The sequence below is a fragment of the Hyla sarda genome, unplaced genomic scaffold, assembly GCF_029499605.1.
Source record: "Hyla sarda isolate aHylSar1 unplaced genomic scaffold, aHylSar1.hap1 scaffold_146, whole genome shotgun sequence".
Classification (NCBI taxonomy): Eukaryota; Metazoa; Chordata; class Amphibia; order Anura; family Hylidae; genus Hyla; species Hyla sarda.
Genome location: NW_026608090.1, coordinates 280,052 through 301,060, shown reverse-complemented (window position 1 = coordinate 301,060; position 21,009 = coordinate 280,052). Strand labels below are relative to the sequence as shown.

Here is a 21,009-nt window from a genome sequence, read left to right as displayed (position 1 = left end):
CTCTGAAGTCCTCCTCGGTCTGCCATGGCTCCAGCTTCATTCTCCCACCCTTGACTGGACCACCGGGGAGATCAAGAACTGGGGCTCTGCTTGCCACAAGAAATGCCTCTCCCGCCCTCCCAGTCCCGTCAGGCAAGCCTCAGTGCCTCCTCGTACACCTGGTCCCCCCAAGGCTTATCAGGACTGTGCCTTGTCTCTTCATGGCCCCCGTCCTGGTGACACCCTTCCCCGTGCCAAGCTTCACCCTCTGCCCTCCCTCCCCATTCCCACTCCTGCTGAACTGCCTGCCTTTGATGAGGAAACCCTACAATCACTCCCGGTGTCCTCGTCCCATGTGAAGCAGTTGCCGGACAAAAAAAGGGGGAGACCTAAGGGGGGGTGGTACTGTTACGCCGAGCGCTCACGGCGTCTCTCTCCCTGCAGCGCCCCGGTCAGACCCGCTGACCGGGAGCGCTGCACTGACATTGCCGGCGGGGATGCGAATCGCATAGCGGGACGCGCCCGCTCGTGAATCGCATCCCAAGTCACTTACCCGTCCCGGTCCCCAGCTGTCATGTGCTGGCGCGCGCGGCTCCGCTCTCTAGGGTGCGCGCGCGCCAGCTCTCTGAGACTTAAAGGGCCAGTGCACCAATGATTGGTGCCTGGCCCAATTAGCCTGATTAGCTTCCACCTGCTCCCTGGCTATATCACCTCACTTCCCCTGCACTCCCTTGCCGGATCTTGTTGCCTTGTGCCAGTGAAAGCGTTTAGTGTTGTCCAAAGCCTGTGTTCCTGACCTCCTGCTATCCATCTTGACTACAAACCTTGCCGCCTGCCCCGACCTTCTGCTTCGTCTGACCTTGCCTCTGCCTAGTCCTTCTGTACCACGCCTTCTCAGCAGTCAGCGAGGTTGAGCCGTTGCTAGTGGATACGACCTGGTTTCTACCGCCGCAGCAAGACCATCCCGCTTTGCGGCGGGCTCTGGTGAACACCAGTAGCCTCTTAGAACCGGTCCACCGGCACGGTCCACGCCAATCCCTCGCTGACAAAGTGGATCCACAACCTGTAAGCCGAATCGTGACAAAGGTTTTCCAACCAGTGTGCCTCCAGCTGTTGCAAAACTACAACTCCCAGCATGCATGGTCTGACAGTACATGCTGGGAGTTGTAGTTTTGAAACAGCTGGAGGTTCCCCCCCCCCCCCCATGAGAACGTACAGGGTACATTCACACGGGCGGGTTTACACCAAGTTTCCTGCTTCAAGTATGAGCTATGAGCTGCGGCAAATTTTTTGCCGCAGCACAAATACCTAGCGGGAAACTCACCGTAACCCGCCAGTGTGAATGTACCCTAAAAACACTACACTAACACCTAATAAAGAGTAAAACACTACATATACACCCCCTTACACTGTCCCCCCCCCCCCCCCCAATAAAAATGAAAACCCTATTGTTCGGCAGTGTTTCCAAAACGGAGCCTCCAGCTGTTGCAAAACAACAACTCCCAGCATTTCCGGACAACCACTGACTGTCCAGGCATGCTGGGAGTTTAGCAACAGCTGGAGGCACCTTGTTTGGGAATCACTGGTGTAGAATACCCCTATGTCCACCCCTATGCAATCCCTAATTTAGTCCTCAAATGTGCATGGCTCTCTCACTTTGGAGCCCTGCCGTATTTCAAGGAAACAGAATAGGGTCACATATGGGGTATCGCCGTACTCGGGAGAAATTACACTACAAATTTTGGGGGGCTTTTTCTCCTTTTACCCCTTATGAAAAGGAAAAGTTGGGATCTACACCAGCCTGTTAGTATAAAAAAAAAAAATTTTACACTAACATGCTGGTGTTGCCCTATACTTTTTATTTTCACAAGAGGTAAAAGGAAAAAAAGACCCCCAAAATTTGTAACACAATTTCTCCTGAGTACAGAAATACCCCATATGTGGGCGTAAAATGCTCTGCGGACGCACAACAAGGCTCAGGAGTGAGAGTGCACCATGTAAATTTGAGGTCTAAATTGGTGATTTGCACAGAGGTGGCTGATTTTACAGCGGTTCTGACATAAACCCAAAAAAATAAATACCCACATGTAACCCCATTTTGGAAACTACACCCCTCACGTAATGTAATAAGGGGTACAGTGAGCATTTACGCCCCACAGGTGTCTGACAGATTTTTGGAACAGTGGTCCGTGAAAATGAAAAATGCAATATTACATTTGCACAGCCCACTGTTCCAAAGATCTGTCAAACGCCAGTAGGGTGTAAATGCTCACTGTACCCCTTATTACATTCTGTGAGGGGTGTAGTTTCCAAAATGGGGTCACATGTGGGGGGGACCACTGTTCTGGCACCACGGGGGGCTTTGTAAATGCACATGGCCCCTGACTACCATTCCAAACAAATGATCTCTCTAAAAGCTCAATGGCGCTCCTTCTCTTCTGAGCATTGTAGTTCGCTCGCAGTGCACTTGACGTCCAAACATGGGGTATTTCCATACTCAGAAGAAATGGGGTTACAAATTTTGGGGGACATTTTCTCCTATTACCCTTTGTAAAAAAGTAAAATTTGGGGAAAAACCAGCATTTTAGTGGAAATTTTTTTTTTTCATTTACACATCCGACTTTAACAAAAAGTTGTCAAACACCTGTGGGGTATTAAGGCTCACCGTACCCCTTGTTACGTTCCTTGAGGGGTGTCGTTTCCATAATAGTGTGCGATGTGGGGGGGGGGTTTGCTGTCCTGGCACCATAGGGGCTTCCTAAATGGGACATGCCCCCCAAAAGCCATTTCAGAAAAACTCACTCTCCTAAATCCCATTGTTGCTCCTTCCCTTCTGAGCCCTCTACTGCGCCCGCCGAACACTTGACATTCACATATGAGGTATTTCCTTACTTGAGAGAAATTGGGTTACAAATTTTGAGAGGATTTTTTTCCTTTTACCCCTTGTAAAAATTCTAAAACTGGGTCTACAAGAACATGCGAGTGTAAAAAATGAAGATTGTTAATTTTCTCCTTCACTTTGCTGCTATTCCTGTGAAACACCTAAAGGGTTAAAACACTTACTGAATGTCATTTTGAATACTTTGAGGGGTGCAGTTTTTATAATGGGGTCATTTATGGGGTATTTCTAACCATAAGACCCTTCAAATCCACTACAAACCTGAACTGGTCCCTGAAAAATTCCGATTTTGAAAATTTTTCGAAAAATTGGAAAATTGCTGCTGAACTTTAAAGCCTCTGATGTCGTCCAAAAGTAAAAACATCTCAACTGTATGATGCGAACATAAAGTAGACATATTGTATATGTGAATCTATATATAATTTATTTGGAATATCCATATTCCTTATAAGTAGAGAGCTTCAAAGTTCGAAAAATGCTAAATTAAAAACATTTTCATGACATTTTTGCATTTTTCACCAAGAAATGATGCAAAGTATGGACGAAAATTTACCACTAACATAAAGTAGAATATGTCACGAAAAAACTATCTCGGAATCAAATTTATAAGTAAAAGCATCCCAGAGTTATTAATGCTTAAAGTGACAGTGGTCAGATTTGCAAAAAATGCTCCCGTCCTTAGGGTCATAATGGGCTCCGTCCCCAAGGGGTTAAAGGAGTAGTCCAGTGGTGACCCAGTGGTGAACAACTTATCCCCTATCCTAACAATAGGGGATAAGTTTGAGATCGCGGGGGATCCGACCGCTGGGGCCCCCTGCGATCTCCTGTACGGAGCCCCGACAGCCCGCGGGAAGGGGGCGTGTCGACCTCCGCACGAAGCGGCGGCTGACACGCCCCCTCAATACAACTCTATGGTGGAGACGAAGCGCTGCCTTCGGCAATCTCCGGCTCTGCCATAGAGATGTATTGAGGGGGCGTGTTGGCCGCCGCTTCATGCGGGGGTCAACACCCGCTATCTGGCCGGAGAGCCTGGCCCCCGTACAGAGAGATCGCAGGGGGCCCCAGCGGTCGGACCCCCCGCGATCTCAAACTTATCCCCTATCCTTAGGGTAGGGGAAACGTTTTTCACCACTGGACTACCCCTTTAAAGGTCAGTGCACTATAGAGACTCAAGTTCCAGATCAACGCGCTCAAGTTCCAGATCAATGCACTCAAGTTCCAGATCAGCGCACATAAGCTGCATTTAAAGGGCCAGCGCACTCAAGCATCATTTAAAGGGCCAGCGCACCCAACCAAGTCTACAAGATGTCAGCACCTACAGCATCATCACCACGACCACCTAAACAACAGGATGGAGGTGCTCCTTCAACCCCGCCAGAGGGGTCACCACCATCTGCATGAAGAGTGTTACCTGCTTCACCTCCAGCTTAGCGCCTCAACTTGGGAGCTCCTGTAGCCGCACCGGTCTTCCTGGGGAATCCAGTGCTCCCTACCTACAATGGGGATCCCTTCACATTGAGGGACTTCAAGGAGAAGATACAGAGTCTCTTTGTTTTCTACTCTTTTCCCCCTAAGCAGGTGCAGTTACTCATGGGACAGCTACAGGGATCTGCGTTGGAAGAGGTCCGCACCTGGCTAGCTGCTGACAAGGCTACTGAAGAGCAGATTTTTGAGGGACTCTACCAAGTGTTCGAGTCTCACTCCCCTTCTGAGGTAAGCCTATGGTTATACGAAAGACATCAGAAACCAGGTGAGACCCTTCGAGCAAAATGCATTAGAAACTGTGCAGAAGTTGGATGGCATTACGCCCGAGCAGGGTAATAAGGTGCTCATGGACAGATTCATAGATGGGGCACAACCATAAAAGTCCTGAGCCATAAAAGTCATTGAGTCAGGGTCCGAGGCAGAAGAAGTTAGTGCCCCTTCAGCTGAGACATTAGGAGCCTCTGCCAGATCTGCACAGCCCTCACCGCCTGTTGTTGCACCAGCACCTGCCCCTATCAGTGCTGCGCCCACAGACCAATTGACTAAAGCGGTTAAAGAACTGGCAAGCAGGTCTAGTCCGCCCAGTCAAGAAACACTTCAACCTAGAAAACCTGCTCCCCATCCTGCCAATCCACCTCATTACCCCCCTGTGAGGCCTCCAGGGAGTCAAAGGCCCATCTGTAGTCATTGTAATAAAGCCGGGCATTGGAAAAGTCAGTGCTGGGCTTTAAACGGGAATCCCCTGAGGTCGAGGACCGCCCCTCAGGAGCAACAACCTTAGGTCCAGAATCAACCGACACTAAGTCAGTATTTTCTATGTATGGTGCCCCATGTCCTTATGTGAAAATTATTGTAGAGGGGGTGCCGTTAGAGGCCCTTATTGATACGGGTTCCCAGGTATCCACTATTCCCAAAGATGTGTTTTATAGGTATTGGGGACCTGAAATGTTGTGTGAACCCGATGATGTGGATTTTAAAGTGGTGGCAGGGAATGGGAAACCACTACCCAAGCATGGTTACTGGGAACCCACCATACAAATAGGGGAGTATGTCCTTAGAGGACAAGGTGTTATTATAACTAATGTTTGTGGTCGTAGCTCCTGCCCGAGAAGCGTACCTACCTACCCTACTACTGCTGAATACCAACCCCTAACTAACCAAGCAGTCTGAGGTGTGTCATAACTGCTGCGTATAGAATATGTCTGGAGAAAAAAGAGGGCAAAACCCTATAATTGCATCAAAGTACATTTATTAAAGAGTGTACAAACCAACGTCTCAAAAGCATCAGCCATCTCTCTTCAATATTTGATTATTTACATCCCTACAAGGCTATTGTAACTACGGCCATGCATCTGCATGTAATTCCCCTAACCTTAGGTAACCATGACAACTGAAGGACAGCGCGGCCTCTAATGTTGAGCTGTCTTGGTGTCCCGATGGGGAATTACCTGAGCATCAGCTAACCAACTAGCTAAGCCAGATGCTAGAGGGCACGCAACCTCCCTCTTCGTACACTCTTCAGGGTAGATTTTATGGCATGGAATGCAAACAATGACGCCCTGTCAGAGGAAAACCACGTGATGTTATGCTGGATACCTGACATATATTTTGATAGTATTATGCTGGATGCAAAGAAGAGTGGTAAAACCCGATGAATGCAAGTAGGAGCAAAATGGCATGTGAGATATCCACTAGGTATCTGATGAAAAATATCACGTAAATATTCCAGGCTACGTGTTGGAAGCTCTCTGAACTGTGGGCGTGAAAAGTCTCGACTGAGAACAATCCTATGCCCATATATGCAACTGCAAGTGCTAACAATTTGTATACACAAAAGACTACGTGATCACCAACCTAAACCTGTGTCAGGTAACCACTGTGACCGACCTGTGGACGTGAACGGCAATGCAACCCCTTATGCAGCAACACGATGAGGAGACTCACCCAACATGTGACCCAACTACTATCATCGTCAATCTAAGCCAAGACAAACCAAACCAACCACACAGAACCAAGCTATGTCCCCAATGCTAAGTAAACGTATGGACACGTGATGACGTTACCGCCGACCTGAAGTCGTGTCAGGTTGCAACTGAACTGACCTATAGACGTGATAGGCCGAAACATGAAAGACTCAACTAAATCTGTAACTAACAGTATGACCGTCACCCTGAACCAAAACAGGTCGTAACCATGACATACCTATAGACGTAGCAATTAACAATGGAAACATCCTGCTATCCCTGTAGCATAACCAAATTGCTGAAAGAACACAACGTATACAAAGACATTATCGCCACCCTAAGTCTTGTCAGGTTGTATCCAGACTGACCTGTAGACGTGACTGGTCTAGATCAACTATATGAGTGTATGTATAAGCTTTGAGCGTATGTACCGAACAAACTATGAACGTGTGGCTAGAACGAACTGCATGGGTGAGCGTATACACTGAACAACCTATATGACCAGATGCACAGAGCAACTAATCCACACATGTGCCTAGTACCAGTATACAACTACATGAAACACTGACGTATGATGCAACACCTGAATTTATTCATACGGTGTCTATCCCACTGTACAATAACTAGAAAGTACTGATGTGAGGCGCTCTCTCTACTATATATACATATATTTTTTTTTTTCTTTAATATACGTGTCAGAAATAATGAGTATATCACTGCCTATGTGTCATAATGCTGTTGCTCTGAAGGCGTGTCAGTAACAACCATGCAACGTACCCCCCTGCAGGCGTGGCAGGCATGATGGGTATACACCATTTATGTGTCGTAATGTTGTTGCTCTGAAGAAGTATCAGCAACAGCGTGGCAGGCATGATGGGTATACACCATCTATGTGTCGTAATGTTGTTGCTCTGAAGAAGTGTCAACAACAACAACTATGCAATGTATCCCCCTGCTGACGTGGCAGGTATAATGGGTATACATCACCTATGTGTGGTGCTATTGCTGTTCTGAAGGCGTGTCTGCAACAACAATTATGCAACGTACCCCTCCTGCAGGCGTGGCAGGCATAACAGGTATACGCCACCTATGTGTCATAATGTCGTTGCTCTGGAGACGTGTCAGTAACAACAACTGCAATGTATCCCCCTGCAGACGAGGCAGGCATAATGGGTATACACCACCTATGTGTCATGTTATTGTTGTGCTGAAGGCGTGTCAGTAACAACAATAATGCAATGTACCCTTTCTGCAACGTGGCGGGCTTAATGGGTAAACATCGCCTGTGTGCAGTGTCAATGTTGTTCTGAAGATATGTCAGTAACAACGATAATGCAACGTACCCCGTCTGCAGCATGAACGGTTTAATGGGGAAACACCGCCTGTTTGTCGTGTAATTGTCGTTCTGAAGACGTGTCAGCAACAACAACTGCCATGTATCTCCCTGCCTATATACAGATGTGTACAGAACGACTATGTGCGAAACTGTCGTAAAACCGCTATGCGTGGCTGTACCACCAACTTGATGAACCTATACTCGGGCCAACTATATGCGCGTATGCACCACCAGCGAACGCATATGTGGCTAACCACAACCGATGACAGAAAATATGCATGCATGTAGTAACTATTATGACCACATACGTGCGTACAGGGCCACACCCCATGCGCTGTATGAGCATGTGCGCTGCACAAACGCTGCAAGCGTGCAAACTTCACAAATACCGCAAGCGCAAGTACAGAACACATGCCACGAGCGCACGCGCAGCATGATTCCCACGAGCTCACATGTAATATAACTCTACAAACATGCACGATACAAGTCCTGCGAGCGGGTGTGCAGCACAATCCTTATGAGTGCATGTTTAGTATTAATCCTACGAGCGTGAGGACCGTGTATACTATGAATGTGCGTACAGTGTAACTCGTATGAGTATGTACATAGTATGATTCCTATGAGTGTGTGTACAACATGACTCCTACAAGAGCGTGTGTAGTATGAACCCTGCAAGCGTGTGTACAGCGTAAACCTATGAGCAAGTGTACGGTATGGATGCTACAATCGTATGTACCGTATGGAACCTACAAGAGTGTGTACCGTATGAACCCAACAAGCGCGTGTACAAAATAAATCCAACAAGCGAGTATACAGTATAAATTATGCGAGCGAGTGTACAGTATAAATGCTACAAGCGAATGTATTGTATAATCCTAACGTGTGTGAAGTATGAATCCAACAAGCATGTGTACAGCATATCCTACCAGTGTGTGTACGGCAGAAAACCCTACAGGTGTGTACAGCATGAATCCTACAAGTATGTACACAGCATAATCCTACAAGCATGTACAAGCGTGTGTATAGTATAAACGCTACGAGCATGAATCCTACAACCGTGCACAAGCGTGGGTGCAGTATAAATCCTACAAGCAAGTGTACAGTATAAACCCTAAAGGCGAATGTAAAATATAATCCTACAAGCTAGTGTACAGTATGAATCCTATAAGCGAGTGTACAGCATAAATTCTACAAGTGTGTGTACTGTATAAACCCTACAAGCGTGTGTACAGTATAAACCCTACAAGCATGTGTACTGTATAAACCCTACAAGCATGTGTACAGTATGACCCTACAAGCGTGTGTACAGTCTGACCCTACAAGCGTGTGTACAGTATGACCCTACAAGCGTGTGTACAGTATAAACTCTACAAGCGTGTGTACTGTATAAACCCTACAAGCATGTGTACAGTATGACCCTACAAGCGTGTGTACAGTATGACCCTACAAGCGTGTGTACAGTATGACCCTACAAGCGTGTGTACAGTATGACCCTACAAGCGTGTGTACAGTATGACCCTACAAGCATGTGTACAGTATGACCCTACAAGCGTGTGTACAGTATGACCCTACAAGCGTGTGTACAGTATGACCCTGCAAGCGTATGTACAGGATGCGCCCAACAAGTACAGCATGAATCCTACGAGCGTGTGTATAGCATAAATCCGATAAGCGTATGGACAATAAAAAACTCATGAATCCTACAAGCATGTACAAGCCTGTGTACCGCATAAATGTTACCAGCATGAATCCTACAAAGTGCACGAGCGTGAGTACAATATAAGTCCTACGAGCGAGTGTACGGTTATAATTTCTACAAGCTTGTGTACAGTATAAACCCTACAAGCGTATACACAGTATGACTCTACAAGTGTGTATACAATATAACCCTACAAGCGTATGTCCTACAAGTACCGCATGAATCCTGAGCATGAGCGTGTGTACAGTATAAAATCTAAAAGCGTATGAATAATGAGAATCTATAGCGTGTGTACAGCATAAATCCCACAAGCGTTTGTACAGCAGAATCCTACAGACGTATGTACAGCATAAATCCTACCAGCGTGTGTACGGCATAAATCCAACCAGTGTATGTACAGCATAAATCCTAAAAACGTGTGTACAGCATGAATCCTACAAGCATGTGTACAGCATAATCCAACCAGCATGTGTACAGCATGAATCCTACAAACGTATGTACAGCATAATCCAACCAGCATGTGTACAGCATGAATCCTACAGACGTATGTACAGCATAAATTCTACCAGCGTGTGTACAGCATGAATCCTAAAAACGTATGTACAGCATGAATCCTACCCGCGTGTGTACAACATAAAACCTGCAAGCGTGTATACAGCATGAATCCTACCCGCGTGAGTATGGCAAGAATCCTACCAGAATGTGTACATCATGAATCCTACCAGCGTGTGTGCAGCATGACTCCTACAAACGTATATACAGCATGAATCCTACCCGCGTGTGTGCAGCATGAATCCTACAAACGTATGTACATCATCAGGCGGTGAGTCTGGTTTTACCAAGGTTCCCGAAGACCTCTAAACTTGGAAGACTCTGCAGGATGAGAGTGAAATCATGGGGGATCTGTTGGACTATCTACTTCAGAAAAAGGTACCAACCCGTCTACGCCGGTCACAGTGTGACTTTGAATTGAAGAGGTTGTGGCGCCAAAGAAACCGACTGTTTATCCACAAAGGACTACTATACAGAAACTCATTGGATCCAGTCTCTGGTGAACGACTCCATCAGATCCTGATCCCTAAAAGAGATGCTGCCATGGTCCTGAATGCCTATCACGATCAGGCGGGACACTTTGGAATCCACAAAACTGAAGCCACCATCAGACAGAGGTTCTATTGGACAGGGATGCGAGGAGACCGAGAAATGGTGCGGAGAATGTAATGTCTGCAACGTCACCAAGAATCTCCACAAGGACGCGAGAGCACCCCTTCATCCCATCCAAACCGAAAGACCTAACCAGCTGGTCACCTTGGATCATGTGAAGTTGTCTTCTACACGCTCTGGCTACACTTACGCCCTTAACATGGTACACCACTATTCCAAGTGGGTAGTGGTAGTGCCTGTCAAGGACCTCACAGGGAAGACTGCAGCGCAGATGTTTTATACCCACTGGGTCCCGACCTTGGGATGTCCGGAGTCAGTTCTCACGGATCGAGGAACCGCCTTTGAATCCCAGCTGTTTCAGGAACTGTGCCAGTTCCACGACTACAAGAAGCTATGGATTACAGCTAATCACCCCCAGGAGAATGGACTGTGTGAGAGAATCAACCAGGTCTTCATACATATGCTGAGAGCAGAGTCAGTGTCCAAGCACGAAGAGTGGCCCCGACTCCTGCCCGAGCTGCTGTAAATCTACAATAATACCGTCCACTGCTCCACAGGGTACACTCCCTTCTTCCTCATGATGGGTCGACATGGGCAACTTCCTAAAGACCGGGCCTTTGGGCTGCAAGCACCCTTCACCCGTTCTCTGCAAGCCTCACAAGACTGGTTCTCTTAACACCAGCAGAGGATTCAAGAAGACAAAGAGATTGTTGAGAAAAAGATGGGCAAGGCCCAGGAATGTCAGCAGAGAGATTACAACCGCCACGCATCTGCTAAGCCGTTACAACTGGGAGACAGAGTCTGGCTCAGGAAATTCCCCAGAACACACAAGTTAGACTCCATCTGGGAGACAGAGCCTTATACCATCACTGCTGTGCCCTACCCCGATTCAGACATCTATGAGGTTCAGAAGACTGGATTTGAACTGCAGGTGGTATGTAGGAATCGGAATAAATTGTGCCTCAGGGAAGACTTACCGGCACTGCCTCCTCCTGCTCCCATAGCTGACAGACCTGTGAGGGAATACGTCCCAGGAGAAGGGATTCACCCATCCATGGACATTCCGATGTTCTCCCCTCTTCAACCTGCAATGTTCTGTGGTTTACCCTGTCCAGCTCCAGCACAACCATCATTAGTCTCCTCTCCTGCGACAAACTTGTCTCCAGTGACAACTCCAGGAAGGTCAGAACCCCTCTCACCCATTCCAATGGCTTCTCTCAGTCCAGGATTGAATATGACTCCTGTAGAAGGGTGGAGGAGTGTTTAAACTAGGGACTTGGGGGGAGGGAACCTACAGCAAAGAGGGGGAAGATAGTGTAGATAGAGAGGGGGGAATTATAAATGTACCTGTGGGTGGAGCGGAGGGAGGGGTTAGAATAGTTAATAGGAATAAGCTTCATAGGAAAATAAAACTTACACCCTTGAATCCCATTAACCCCAATAACATAAAGGATGGAAATGTAAAGTGTATGTTCACAAATGCCAGAAGCCTAGCAAATAAAATGGGGGAGCTTGAGGCCTTGATACTGGAGGAACATATTGATATAGTTGGGGTCACTGAGACATGGCTGGTGATATAGTTGGGGTCACTGAGACATGGCTGGTGATATAGTTGGGGTCACTGAGACATGGCTGGACTCCTCACATGACTGGGCTGTCAATCTCCAGGGGTTTACATTGTTTCGCAAGGATAGAATGAACAGAAAAGGTGGTGGAGTCTGTCTGTATGTAAGAAGTGGTATGAAAGTCAGTGTGAACGATGCCATAGTGTGTGATGATTCTGAGGATGTGGAATCACTGTGGGTAGAATTACAAAAGGAGGGAAATACTGAAAAAATTGTATTTGGGGTAATCTACAGACCCCCTAATATCACTGAAGAGATAGAAGGTCGGCTGTATAAACAAATAGAGAGGGCCGCCCGGGCAGGTACAGTGGTAATAATGGGAGATTATAACTATCCAGATATAGATTGGGGTCCGGGGTTGGCTAAAACTACAAAGGGGCGACAATTCCTAAATTTATTGCAGGATAATTTTATGGGCCAGTTTGTGGAGGACCCAACAAGAAGTGATGCCTTGTGGGATCTGATCATTTCCAACAACGCAGAGCTGGTTGGTAATGTAACTGTGCGGGAAAACCTTGGGAATAGCGACCACAATATAGTTACTTTTGACTTAAAATGTAGAAAACAAAGACAGGCGGGGAAGGCAAAAACATATAACTTTAAAAAGGCAAATTTCCCTGGGCTGAGATCTGCACTACAGGACATAGACTGGGGGGAGGGGTTCTCAAATACTGATACAGAAGGGAAATGGGACATCTTTATATCAACTCTAAATAACTATACAGCTAAATATATACCAAAGGGGAACAAATATAAACGATTAAAACTAAATCCTACATGTCTGACAAATGAGGTTAAAAGAGCAATAAACAACAAAAAAATAGCCTTCAAAAAATACAAATCTGATGGGTCAGCGATAACATTTAAACAGTACAAGGAGCTTAATAAAATCTGTAAAAATGTAATAAAAACAGCAAAAATTCAAAATGAGAGACAGGTGGCCAAAGAAAGCAAAACTAATCCTAAATATTTTTTTAGATATATAAATGCAAAAAAACCAAGGACAGAGCATGTAGGACCCCTTAATAATGATAATGGGGAGGTTGTCACGGGCGATCAAGAGAAGGCGGAGCTACTGAATGGGTTCTTTAGTTCTGTATACACTATGGAAGAAGGAGCTGACATTGGCCAGGTCAGTGCTGGTAACACATCATGTACAGGTCAGTGCTGGTAACACATCATGTACAGGTCAGTGCTGGTAACACATCATGTACAGGTCAGTGCTGGTAACACATCATGTACAGGTCAGTGCTGGTAACACATCATGTAATGTACTGAACTGGCTTAATGTAGAGTTGGTACAAGGTAAGTTAAGTGATATAAATGTAAGCAAATCCCCAGGACCGGATGGACTACACCCAAGAGTTCTTAGAGAGGTAAGTTCAGTAATATCTGTACCCCTGTTCATGATATTTAGAGATTCTCTGGTGTCTGGTATTGTGCCAAGGGACTGGCGCAAGGCGAATGTGGTGCCAATCTTCAAAAAGGGCTCTAGGTCTTCCCCAGGAAACTATAGACCGGTAAGTCTAACGTGCATTGTGGGTAAATTGTTTGAAGGACTTATAAGGGATTACATACAGGAATACATAGGGGATAATTGTATTATAAGTGATAGCCAGCATGGGTTTACTAAGGATAGAAGTTGTCAAACCAATCTAATTTGCTTTTATGAAGAGGTGAGTAGAAGCCTTGACAGAGGAATGGCTGTGTATAAAGAGGGGGGCTGTGTATATAGAGGAATGGCTGTGTATATAGAGGGGGGGCTGTGTATATAGAGGGGGGGGCTGTGTATATAGAGGGGGGGCTGTGTATATAGAGGGGGGCTGTGTATATAGAGGAATGGCTGTGTATATAGAGGGGGGGCTGTGTATATAGAGGGGGGGCTGTGTATATAGAGGGGGGGCTGTGTATATAGAGGGGGGCTGTGTATACAGAGGAATGGCTGTGGATATAGTGTTTCTGGATTTTGCTAAAGCATTTGATACTGTCCCTCATAGACGTCTGACAGGTAAGTTAAGGTCTTTGGGTTTGGAAATTTTAGTTTGTAACTGGATTGAACACTGGCTCATGGATCGTACCCAGAGAGTGGTGGTAAATGATTCGTACTCTGATTGGTCCCCGTTATTAGTGGTGTACCCCAAGGTTCAGTACTGGGACCCCTGTTGTATAATTTATTTATCAATGATATAGAGGATGGTATTAACAGCTCTGTTTCTATCTTTGCAGATGACACCAAGCTTTGTAGCACGGTACAGTCTATAGAGGATGTGCATAAGTTACAAGATGACTTGGATAGACTAAGTGTCTGGGCATCCACTTGGCAAATGAGGTTCAATGTGGATAAATGTAAAGTTATGCATCTGGGTACTAATAACCTGCATGCATCGTATGTCTTAGGGGGGATTAAACTGTCAGAGTCACTGGTAGAGAAGGATCTGGGTGACTTGTAGATCACAGACTACAGAATAGCATGCAATGTCAGGCTGCTGCTTCCAAAGCCGGCAGGATATTGTCATGTATCAAAAGAGGCATGGACTCAAGGGACAGGGACATAATACTCCCCCTTTATAAAGCATTGGTACGGCCTCACCTGGAATATGCTGTTCAGTTTTGGTCACCTGTCCATAAAAGGGACACTGCGGAGTTGGAAAGGGTGCAGAGACGCGCGACTAAACTAATATGGGGCATGGAACATCTTAGCTATGAGGAGCGATTAAAGGAGTTACAATTGTTTAGTCTTGAGAAGAGACGTTTAAGGGGGGATATGATAAACGTATATAAGTATATTAATGGCCCATACAAAAAATATGGAGAAAAACTGTTCCAGGTTAAACCCCCCCAAAGGACGAGGGGGCACTCCCTCCGTCTGGAGAAGAAAAGGTTTAGTCTAAAGGGGCGGCACGCCTTCTTTACCGTGAGGACTGTGAATTTATGGAACGGTCTACCTCAGGAACTGGTCACAGCAGGAACAACTAACAGCTTTAAAACAGGATTAGATACATTCCTGGAACAAAATAAGATTAATGCTTATGAAGAAATATAAAATCTCATCCCTTCCCCAATATCGCGCCACACCCCTACCCCTTAATTCCCTGGTTGAACTTGATGGACATATGTCTTTTTTCGACCGTACTAACTATGTAACTATGTAACTATGTAACTATGTATCCAGCCCTCGAGCTGGTCCCTCCGGGACTGAAGTTACAAGAGACCTGACAGTAGAAGATAGTAGAAGAGGTGGTGTTGTGTCGGTCTCAAAGGTCGACACAGGGAAATATTCCTCTCAGATATCAAGACTGACTGCACTCATAAAAAATATTGTACACATAGTACATCTCATAACTCTCATTAGTGTACTCCCCAATAAACTTCAGTACACATCATTCCAAAATATATCTCACAAAAACAACAAGAATATTTCTTAGGGACTGTAACATGCCATATTTCCGTTCCATACCACTGTTTATGCACTAACATGTGTTTTCTTATGTCCTTTACGTGTTCAGGATGCTCTTCCTGGCCAGAAGATGCACCTGTAGCTCACTAAAATGCACGTATCCAGAAAGTTAACAATATGTAAGTGTTATCTAGACACAGTTCTAGGGGTAAGAGTGTAATACCTATAGACCCTAGTAGCTAAGGCATTGGTCAGAAAGCATCAGGCAACCCAATCTGAAACAAGTGTATAACTTAGGTAATAAACATGTGGTATAATGAAAATGCGGTACAGAACCAAATACTAAGTGAGATTATTATTCTGGTGTGTAGAAACATCTAAGTCATTATACATACTTCTAGTCGTATATTAGTCTATTTGTCAGTCAAGAAAGAAAAAAAAATATCAGTCAAATGTCAGTCATGTTGGTAAAAAATTAATATAATTAATATAAAATAATAAAGTCAAGTAAAATGGTGATACCAAAAGGATCTCTAGATAAGGTTATACTATCCTGTTCGTGATCCAATCCCCAACAATCCTGTTTATATTCATTCTAGAGCCTGTATGGACATTCTGTTATGCACAAGGACTCTTTGTTGCTATTCATCTACAGCCTGATTAAGGACATTCATAATTATGCCCACGACTGTGTTGAACTTTATCATTTCGTCCCTCTGTCTTTTGGGACCTTCGTCGAGGATGACTTATTTTAAGTAAGGGAGTTTGTGGTGTCCCGGTACAGGATTTGGTCCTGTCCCTTTGTCTGCAGTCCCCTCAGCCAGAGTCCCTCCATGCTAATGGGCTCTCCTGAAGGGATAACCCCTAGTTGCCTCTTAATATGGTAATATTTAATGTATATATTTATATATTTAATTAATCTAGGATACCTCTGTATAGGACCTTAGAGGTCACGTGCCTTTGATTTATGTTGTGCTATGGTTTAAGGACCTTTGGATCATGTGTTATACCCAGAGTTCCAGGGGTCAGGAATGACAGGTTTGGCTATCCAATGAGCTTTGTTCCACCCCCTTAATATATAAGGGGCTGCAGCCACTAAATTCTCTCTCTTACTGCCGGATTATCAGAGAAAGCACATCTCATATCTCATCATCAATTCAAGATAGGCCTGAAGCCTTATCTTCTGCAGCAACTAAACCATGAGTTATCCAGCTCAAAACTACTAAAATCCTGTGTGACTACAGCAACTCAATTACCATAAAACCAGTAGCACAGTGGCTAGAAAACCAAAGCTCATGGCACTCAGAAGTCCCAGCAAACCTGTGAGGAACCTGAACTACGGTCCTCTATACAAAGACTGTTTTGTTACCTGCAGTTGCATAAAATATGCAGTAAAGTTTATTCCGGTTTTCATCAATATCTGTTATTTATATGTTCCGTTATTTTTCCCTACCGTTTATGGGACGGTTGGCGGTAGGACCATTAACCTAAGGAAACCTCACCCTGACATCACAACAACAAAGGATTAATACCAATACCCTACACTACCACTCCGCAACACCCCATTGCATCCTTCCACCCTGGCACCACAGGTATATACCGTGATATAAGTCTCCTCCCCCTGTACAGTATATAGAGGTGTAAGGTATATACAGTGATATAAGTGTGGTGTCCCGGTACAGAACCTGGTCTTGTCCCTGTCTAAAGTCGCCTCAGCCAGAGTCCCTTCATTCCCATAGGGCTCTCCGGCAGGGCTTACCCCTGGTCGCCTCATATAAATTGAGTATTACTTAATGTATATACATAGGTGTTATGAATGTATAGGACCTTAGCAGGTCAGGTGACTATAATAATGGTTGTACTATTGTTCAAGGACCTTCCAGGGTCATGTGATATACCAAGAGTTCACTGGGTTCAGGACTTACAGGTTTGCTGACCAATGAGCTTAGTCCAGCCCCTTATTATATAAAGGGCTGTAGCCACTAAATTCGCTCTCTTAGTTCCGGATTATCAAGCAGCACAAATATCTCAGCACAAATCTCAATTCATCTAGGCCAAAGCCTGAAGGAACCTGCAGCCACTAAACCGTGAGTTACCAAGCTCCGTCTGCCAAATCCTGTGTGACTACTACCAGCTAGAATATTATAATTAGTAGCACAGGGGCCTGCATCAAAGCTCATTGCTTCAAAGTCCCAGCAAAACCTGTGATGAACCTGTATACCGGTTACCTCTTAAGAGACTGTTTTGTATAAAGACTGTTGCATAAAATCGTTTCTGGGACAGTTGGCGGTAGGACCATTAACACTAAGGAAACCTCACCCTGGTGTCACGACATCTAAGGGTTAATACCACCAGACCCTGCACTAACATCATCACAACACCACAGACACCACAACTCTCCTGGTTCACCACAAGCCTTTTGGCGCCTTACGAACAGGATACGGGTGTGTGCCTTGAAGAACTTTGCTACCCTGACAAAATCCATAGTCCTCCCCCTATACAGAAATGTGCTTTATGAACTGTCCGGAATTATCGCATGTAGCGAATACAATTGCGCCCAGAAGTTTACGGGACTTTAATGTTGAGATTGCGCTTAGCTGGGGCGCAAGAAAAAGTAAGGGGGAGGTGAAGATTGTCTTTCTGTGGCCATGTGCAAAATTTGCAGTGAAGCCAGGCTGCGCTCTCCGTTGCAACAAGTACCTGAAAGGGTTAAAGACTTACCAGAAAAGGGCGCAAAAAATTCCCGCGCTGGTCCGCGACCCGCCCCTGGGCGTGGCCACCCAGTTCACGTTTCAATGCCGAAGTGGAACTGTAATCTTCTGCTTGTGTTTGCCAGGGGACAGGAAGTCGGACCGATGACGTCCTTCCGGCTGGCGGCCATCTTGTGGGAGCCCCATATAAAAGAAGCCATGTGGCCAGACCTCTACAGTCTCGAGATGGCAGCGAGGTGTACAGAGATGGCAGAGCCCACCGCAACACGTGAAGAGAGTCCTAAGATGACGCCGAGTCAGAGGAAAGTTGTCGCGGCCGCAGCGCAACTTTTCCAAGATCTTGCCAACCGCTTGTAGCAGTTGTCCCTTGGGGCTGAGGAGGCCTACAACCTACCCCCGCTACCAGAGGACGACCAGTGGCCGGCTACCCGGAAAGGGGCATCACCCGGGACATCCGCAACGGCATCACCGGTGAGACTGTCCCCTCATCACGCACCTGGGGATCCTGGGCCGAAATTCCGACTGAAGAATGGGATGTGAGTACTCCGGCTGAAGCCGCCTTTTCTTCTTCATCCAGCCCAGAGAGAGAGGTCCCCTTGTCCCAAGTAGCTTCAGGCCGCGCACACTCACGATCACCCCCTCTTCCGAAATGGGTGTTCGGCGATGAGCCTGCATTAATACAATACATGTGGGACCATGTCCTTCCCCTGCCAGGGAAGACTCATCCACCAGTCCCCACAGCTGAGGCAGAAAGGGCCCGCAGGGAGGCTGAAAGGCCCAGCATAGGGAGAGATATGGCCTGAAACGCCTCCCGTATGAAGTCCACGTGGAACTGCAGAGTGACATAAAGAAACTAGAGGCGCTTTATATCCGCATGTTGGACTACCCACGAGAGGGTGAAGCCCCCTTAGAGTGCCAGCGCGCCACATTGATCAAGTTTGATAAGGCCATAGGCATCGGGACCCTCCTGGACTGCCGACACGGAGGGACCATCTTGGTCAACAGAAGGGCCGTTCAACGGGACTACCTGCCCAAAAGTTATCTTTCCCTGTAGCGAGGGGAGATTGTCGAATACACCCCAGTCAAAAGTCTGAGGGGTGAATGGGCTGCAGCAGTAACAAGACCTAAGAATCCAACACAAATTCCTTTCACGTACTTCTCTTCGGACGACTGGGACGCAGATCCCCACGGAATCGGGCTGATGAGGCTGCCTAACACAGCCTATGAAGAGGAGGAGTACAGAGTACCCGTCATGGATCCTAAATATATGCCGAGGTCATATTCTTCTGCAGCAGCTCTAACAGAGGATGTGCCCAGGCCTTCTCCCTCTGAGGAGGTGAGGCCTAAGCAGCGGGCACCAACAGATGTGCCTAGGCCTACTCAATGCCCGGAGGTGTGGCCTAACCAGCAGGCACCGACTGAAGTACTGCGGCCTACTCCACTTAAGGAGGCACCAACAGTAATACCAGTGGCCTCAGCGGCTGCTATCAATTTTGTGGTGAGCTTTAACCCCTAAGTGTCACAGTCTCGACTCACCAATGTTTCATGGGACATTGCTATAAACCCCATGAGAGAATCCCAACCTCGTGCTCCTCGTTACATGTCACAGAGCCGCAAGCACGCTGATAGGCGAGGTTGGGAATCAAGATGGTTCCCTGTTTAAGTCATTTTTTCTTTTCTGCTTGCCATTAACTGTTGGTACTCCAGTACCTTTATTTTCTGCAGATTTATTCGTTTGGTAACCTTTTCAAGAAGAAGTGTCTGGCAGGACTATGCCAAGAAGGTCACCTGTTCAGCAATGTAACCACTTTCCTAAGCTTGTGCCTGGCCCCAGGCCGAGAGACTCCTTGCTTGAGGAGATCCTAGTAAGTTTGCACCCGGCTCCGGCAACAGACGCGTTGTCACGATTCGGCTACAGGAAGTGGATCCTCTGTGTCAGCGAGGGATTGGCGTGGGACAGAAGGACTAGGCAGAGGCAAGGTCAGACGTAGCAGAAGGTCGGGGCAGGCGGCAAGGTTCGTAGTCAAGATGGATAGCAGGAGTTCAGGTAACACAGGCTTTGGACAACACTAAACGCTTTCACTGGCACAAGGCAACAAGATCCGGCAAGGGAGTGCAGGGGCAGTGAGCAGATATAGCCAGGGAGCAGGTGGAAGCCAATTAAGCTAATTGGGCCAGGCACCAATCATTGGTGCACTGGCCCTTTAAGTCTCAGAGAGCTGGCGCGCGCGCGCCCTAGAGAGCGGAGCCGCGCGCGCCAGCACATGACAGCAGGGGACCGGGACGGGTAAGTGACTTGGGATGCGATTCGCGAGCGGGCGCGTCCCGCTGTGCGAATCGCATCCCCGACGGCCAGATCAGTGCAGCGCTCCCGGTCAGCGGGACCGACCGGGGCGCTGCAGGGAGAGAGATGCCGTGAGCGCTCCGGGGAGGAGCAGGGACCCGGAGCGCTCGGCGTAACAGTACCCTCCCCCTTAGGTCTCCCCCTTTTTTTGTCCGACAACTGCTTTACCTGGGACGAGGACACCGGGAAAGAATGGAGGGTTTCCTCAACGGCAGGCAGTACAGCAGGAGTGGGAATGGGGAGGGAGGGCAGAGGGTGAAGCTTGGCACGGGGCAGGGTGACGGGACTGGGAGGGGGGGGGGGCATTTCTTATGGCAAGCAGAGTCCCAGTTCTTGATCTCCCCGGTGGTCCAGTCAAGGGTGGGAGAATGAAGCCGGAGCCATGGCAGACCGAGGAGGACCTCAG

At 46.9% G+C, this 21,009-nt stretch overlaps 1 protein-coding gene across 1 annotated transcript in view; it reads right to left on the bottom strand.

Annotated features, from left to right (window-relative positions):
• Nucleotides 1-11,729, bottom strand: part of LOC130308082 (phospholipid scramblase 1-like) — an 82,554-nt gene extending 70,825 nt beyond the window's left edge. Inside the window, exon 1 of the mRNA XM_056552227.1 lies at nt 11,504-11,729. Within this exon, the coding sequence (XP_056408202.1) occupies nt 11,504-11,528 (25 nt within the window). The 5' untranslated portion in view covers nt 11,529-11,729. The remainder of the gene's footprint in view (nt 1-11,503) is intronic.
• Nucleotides 11,730-21,009: the final 9,280 nt, after the last annotated feature.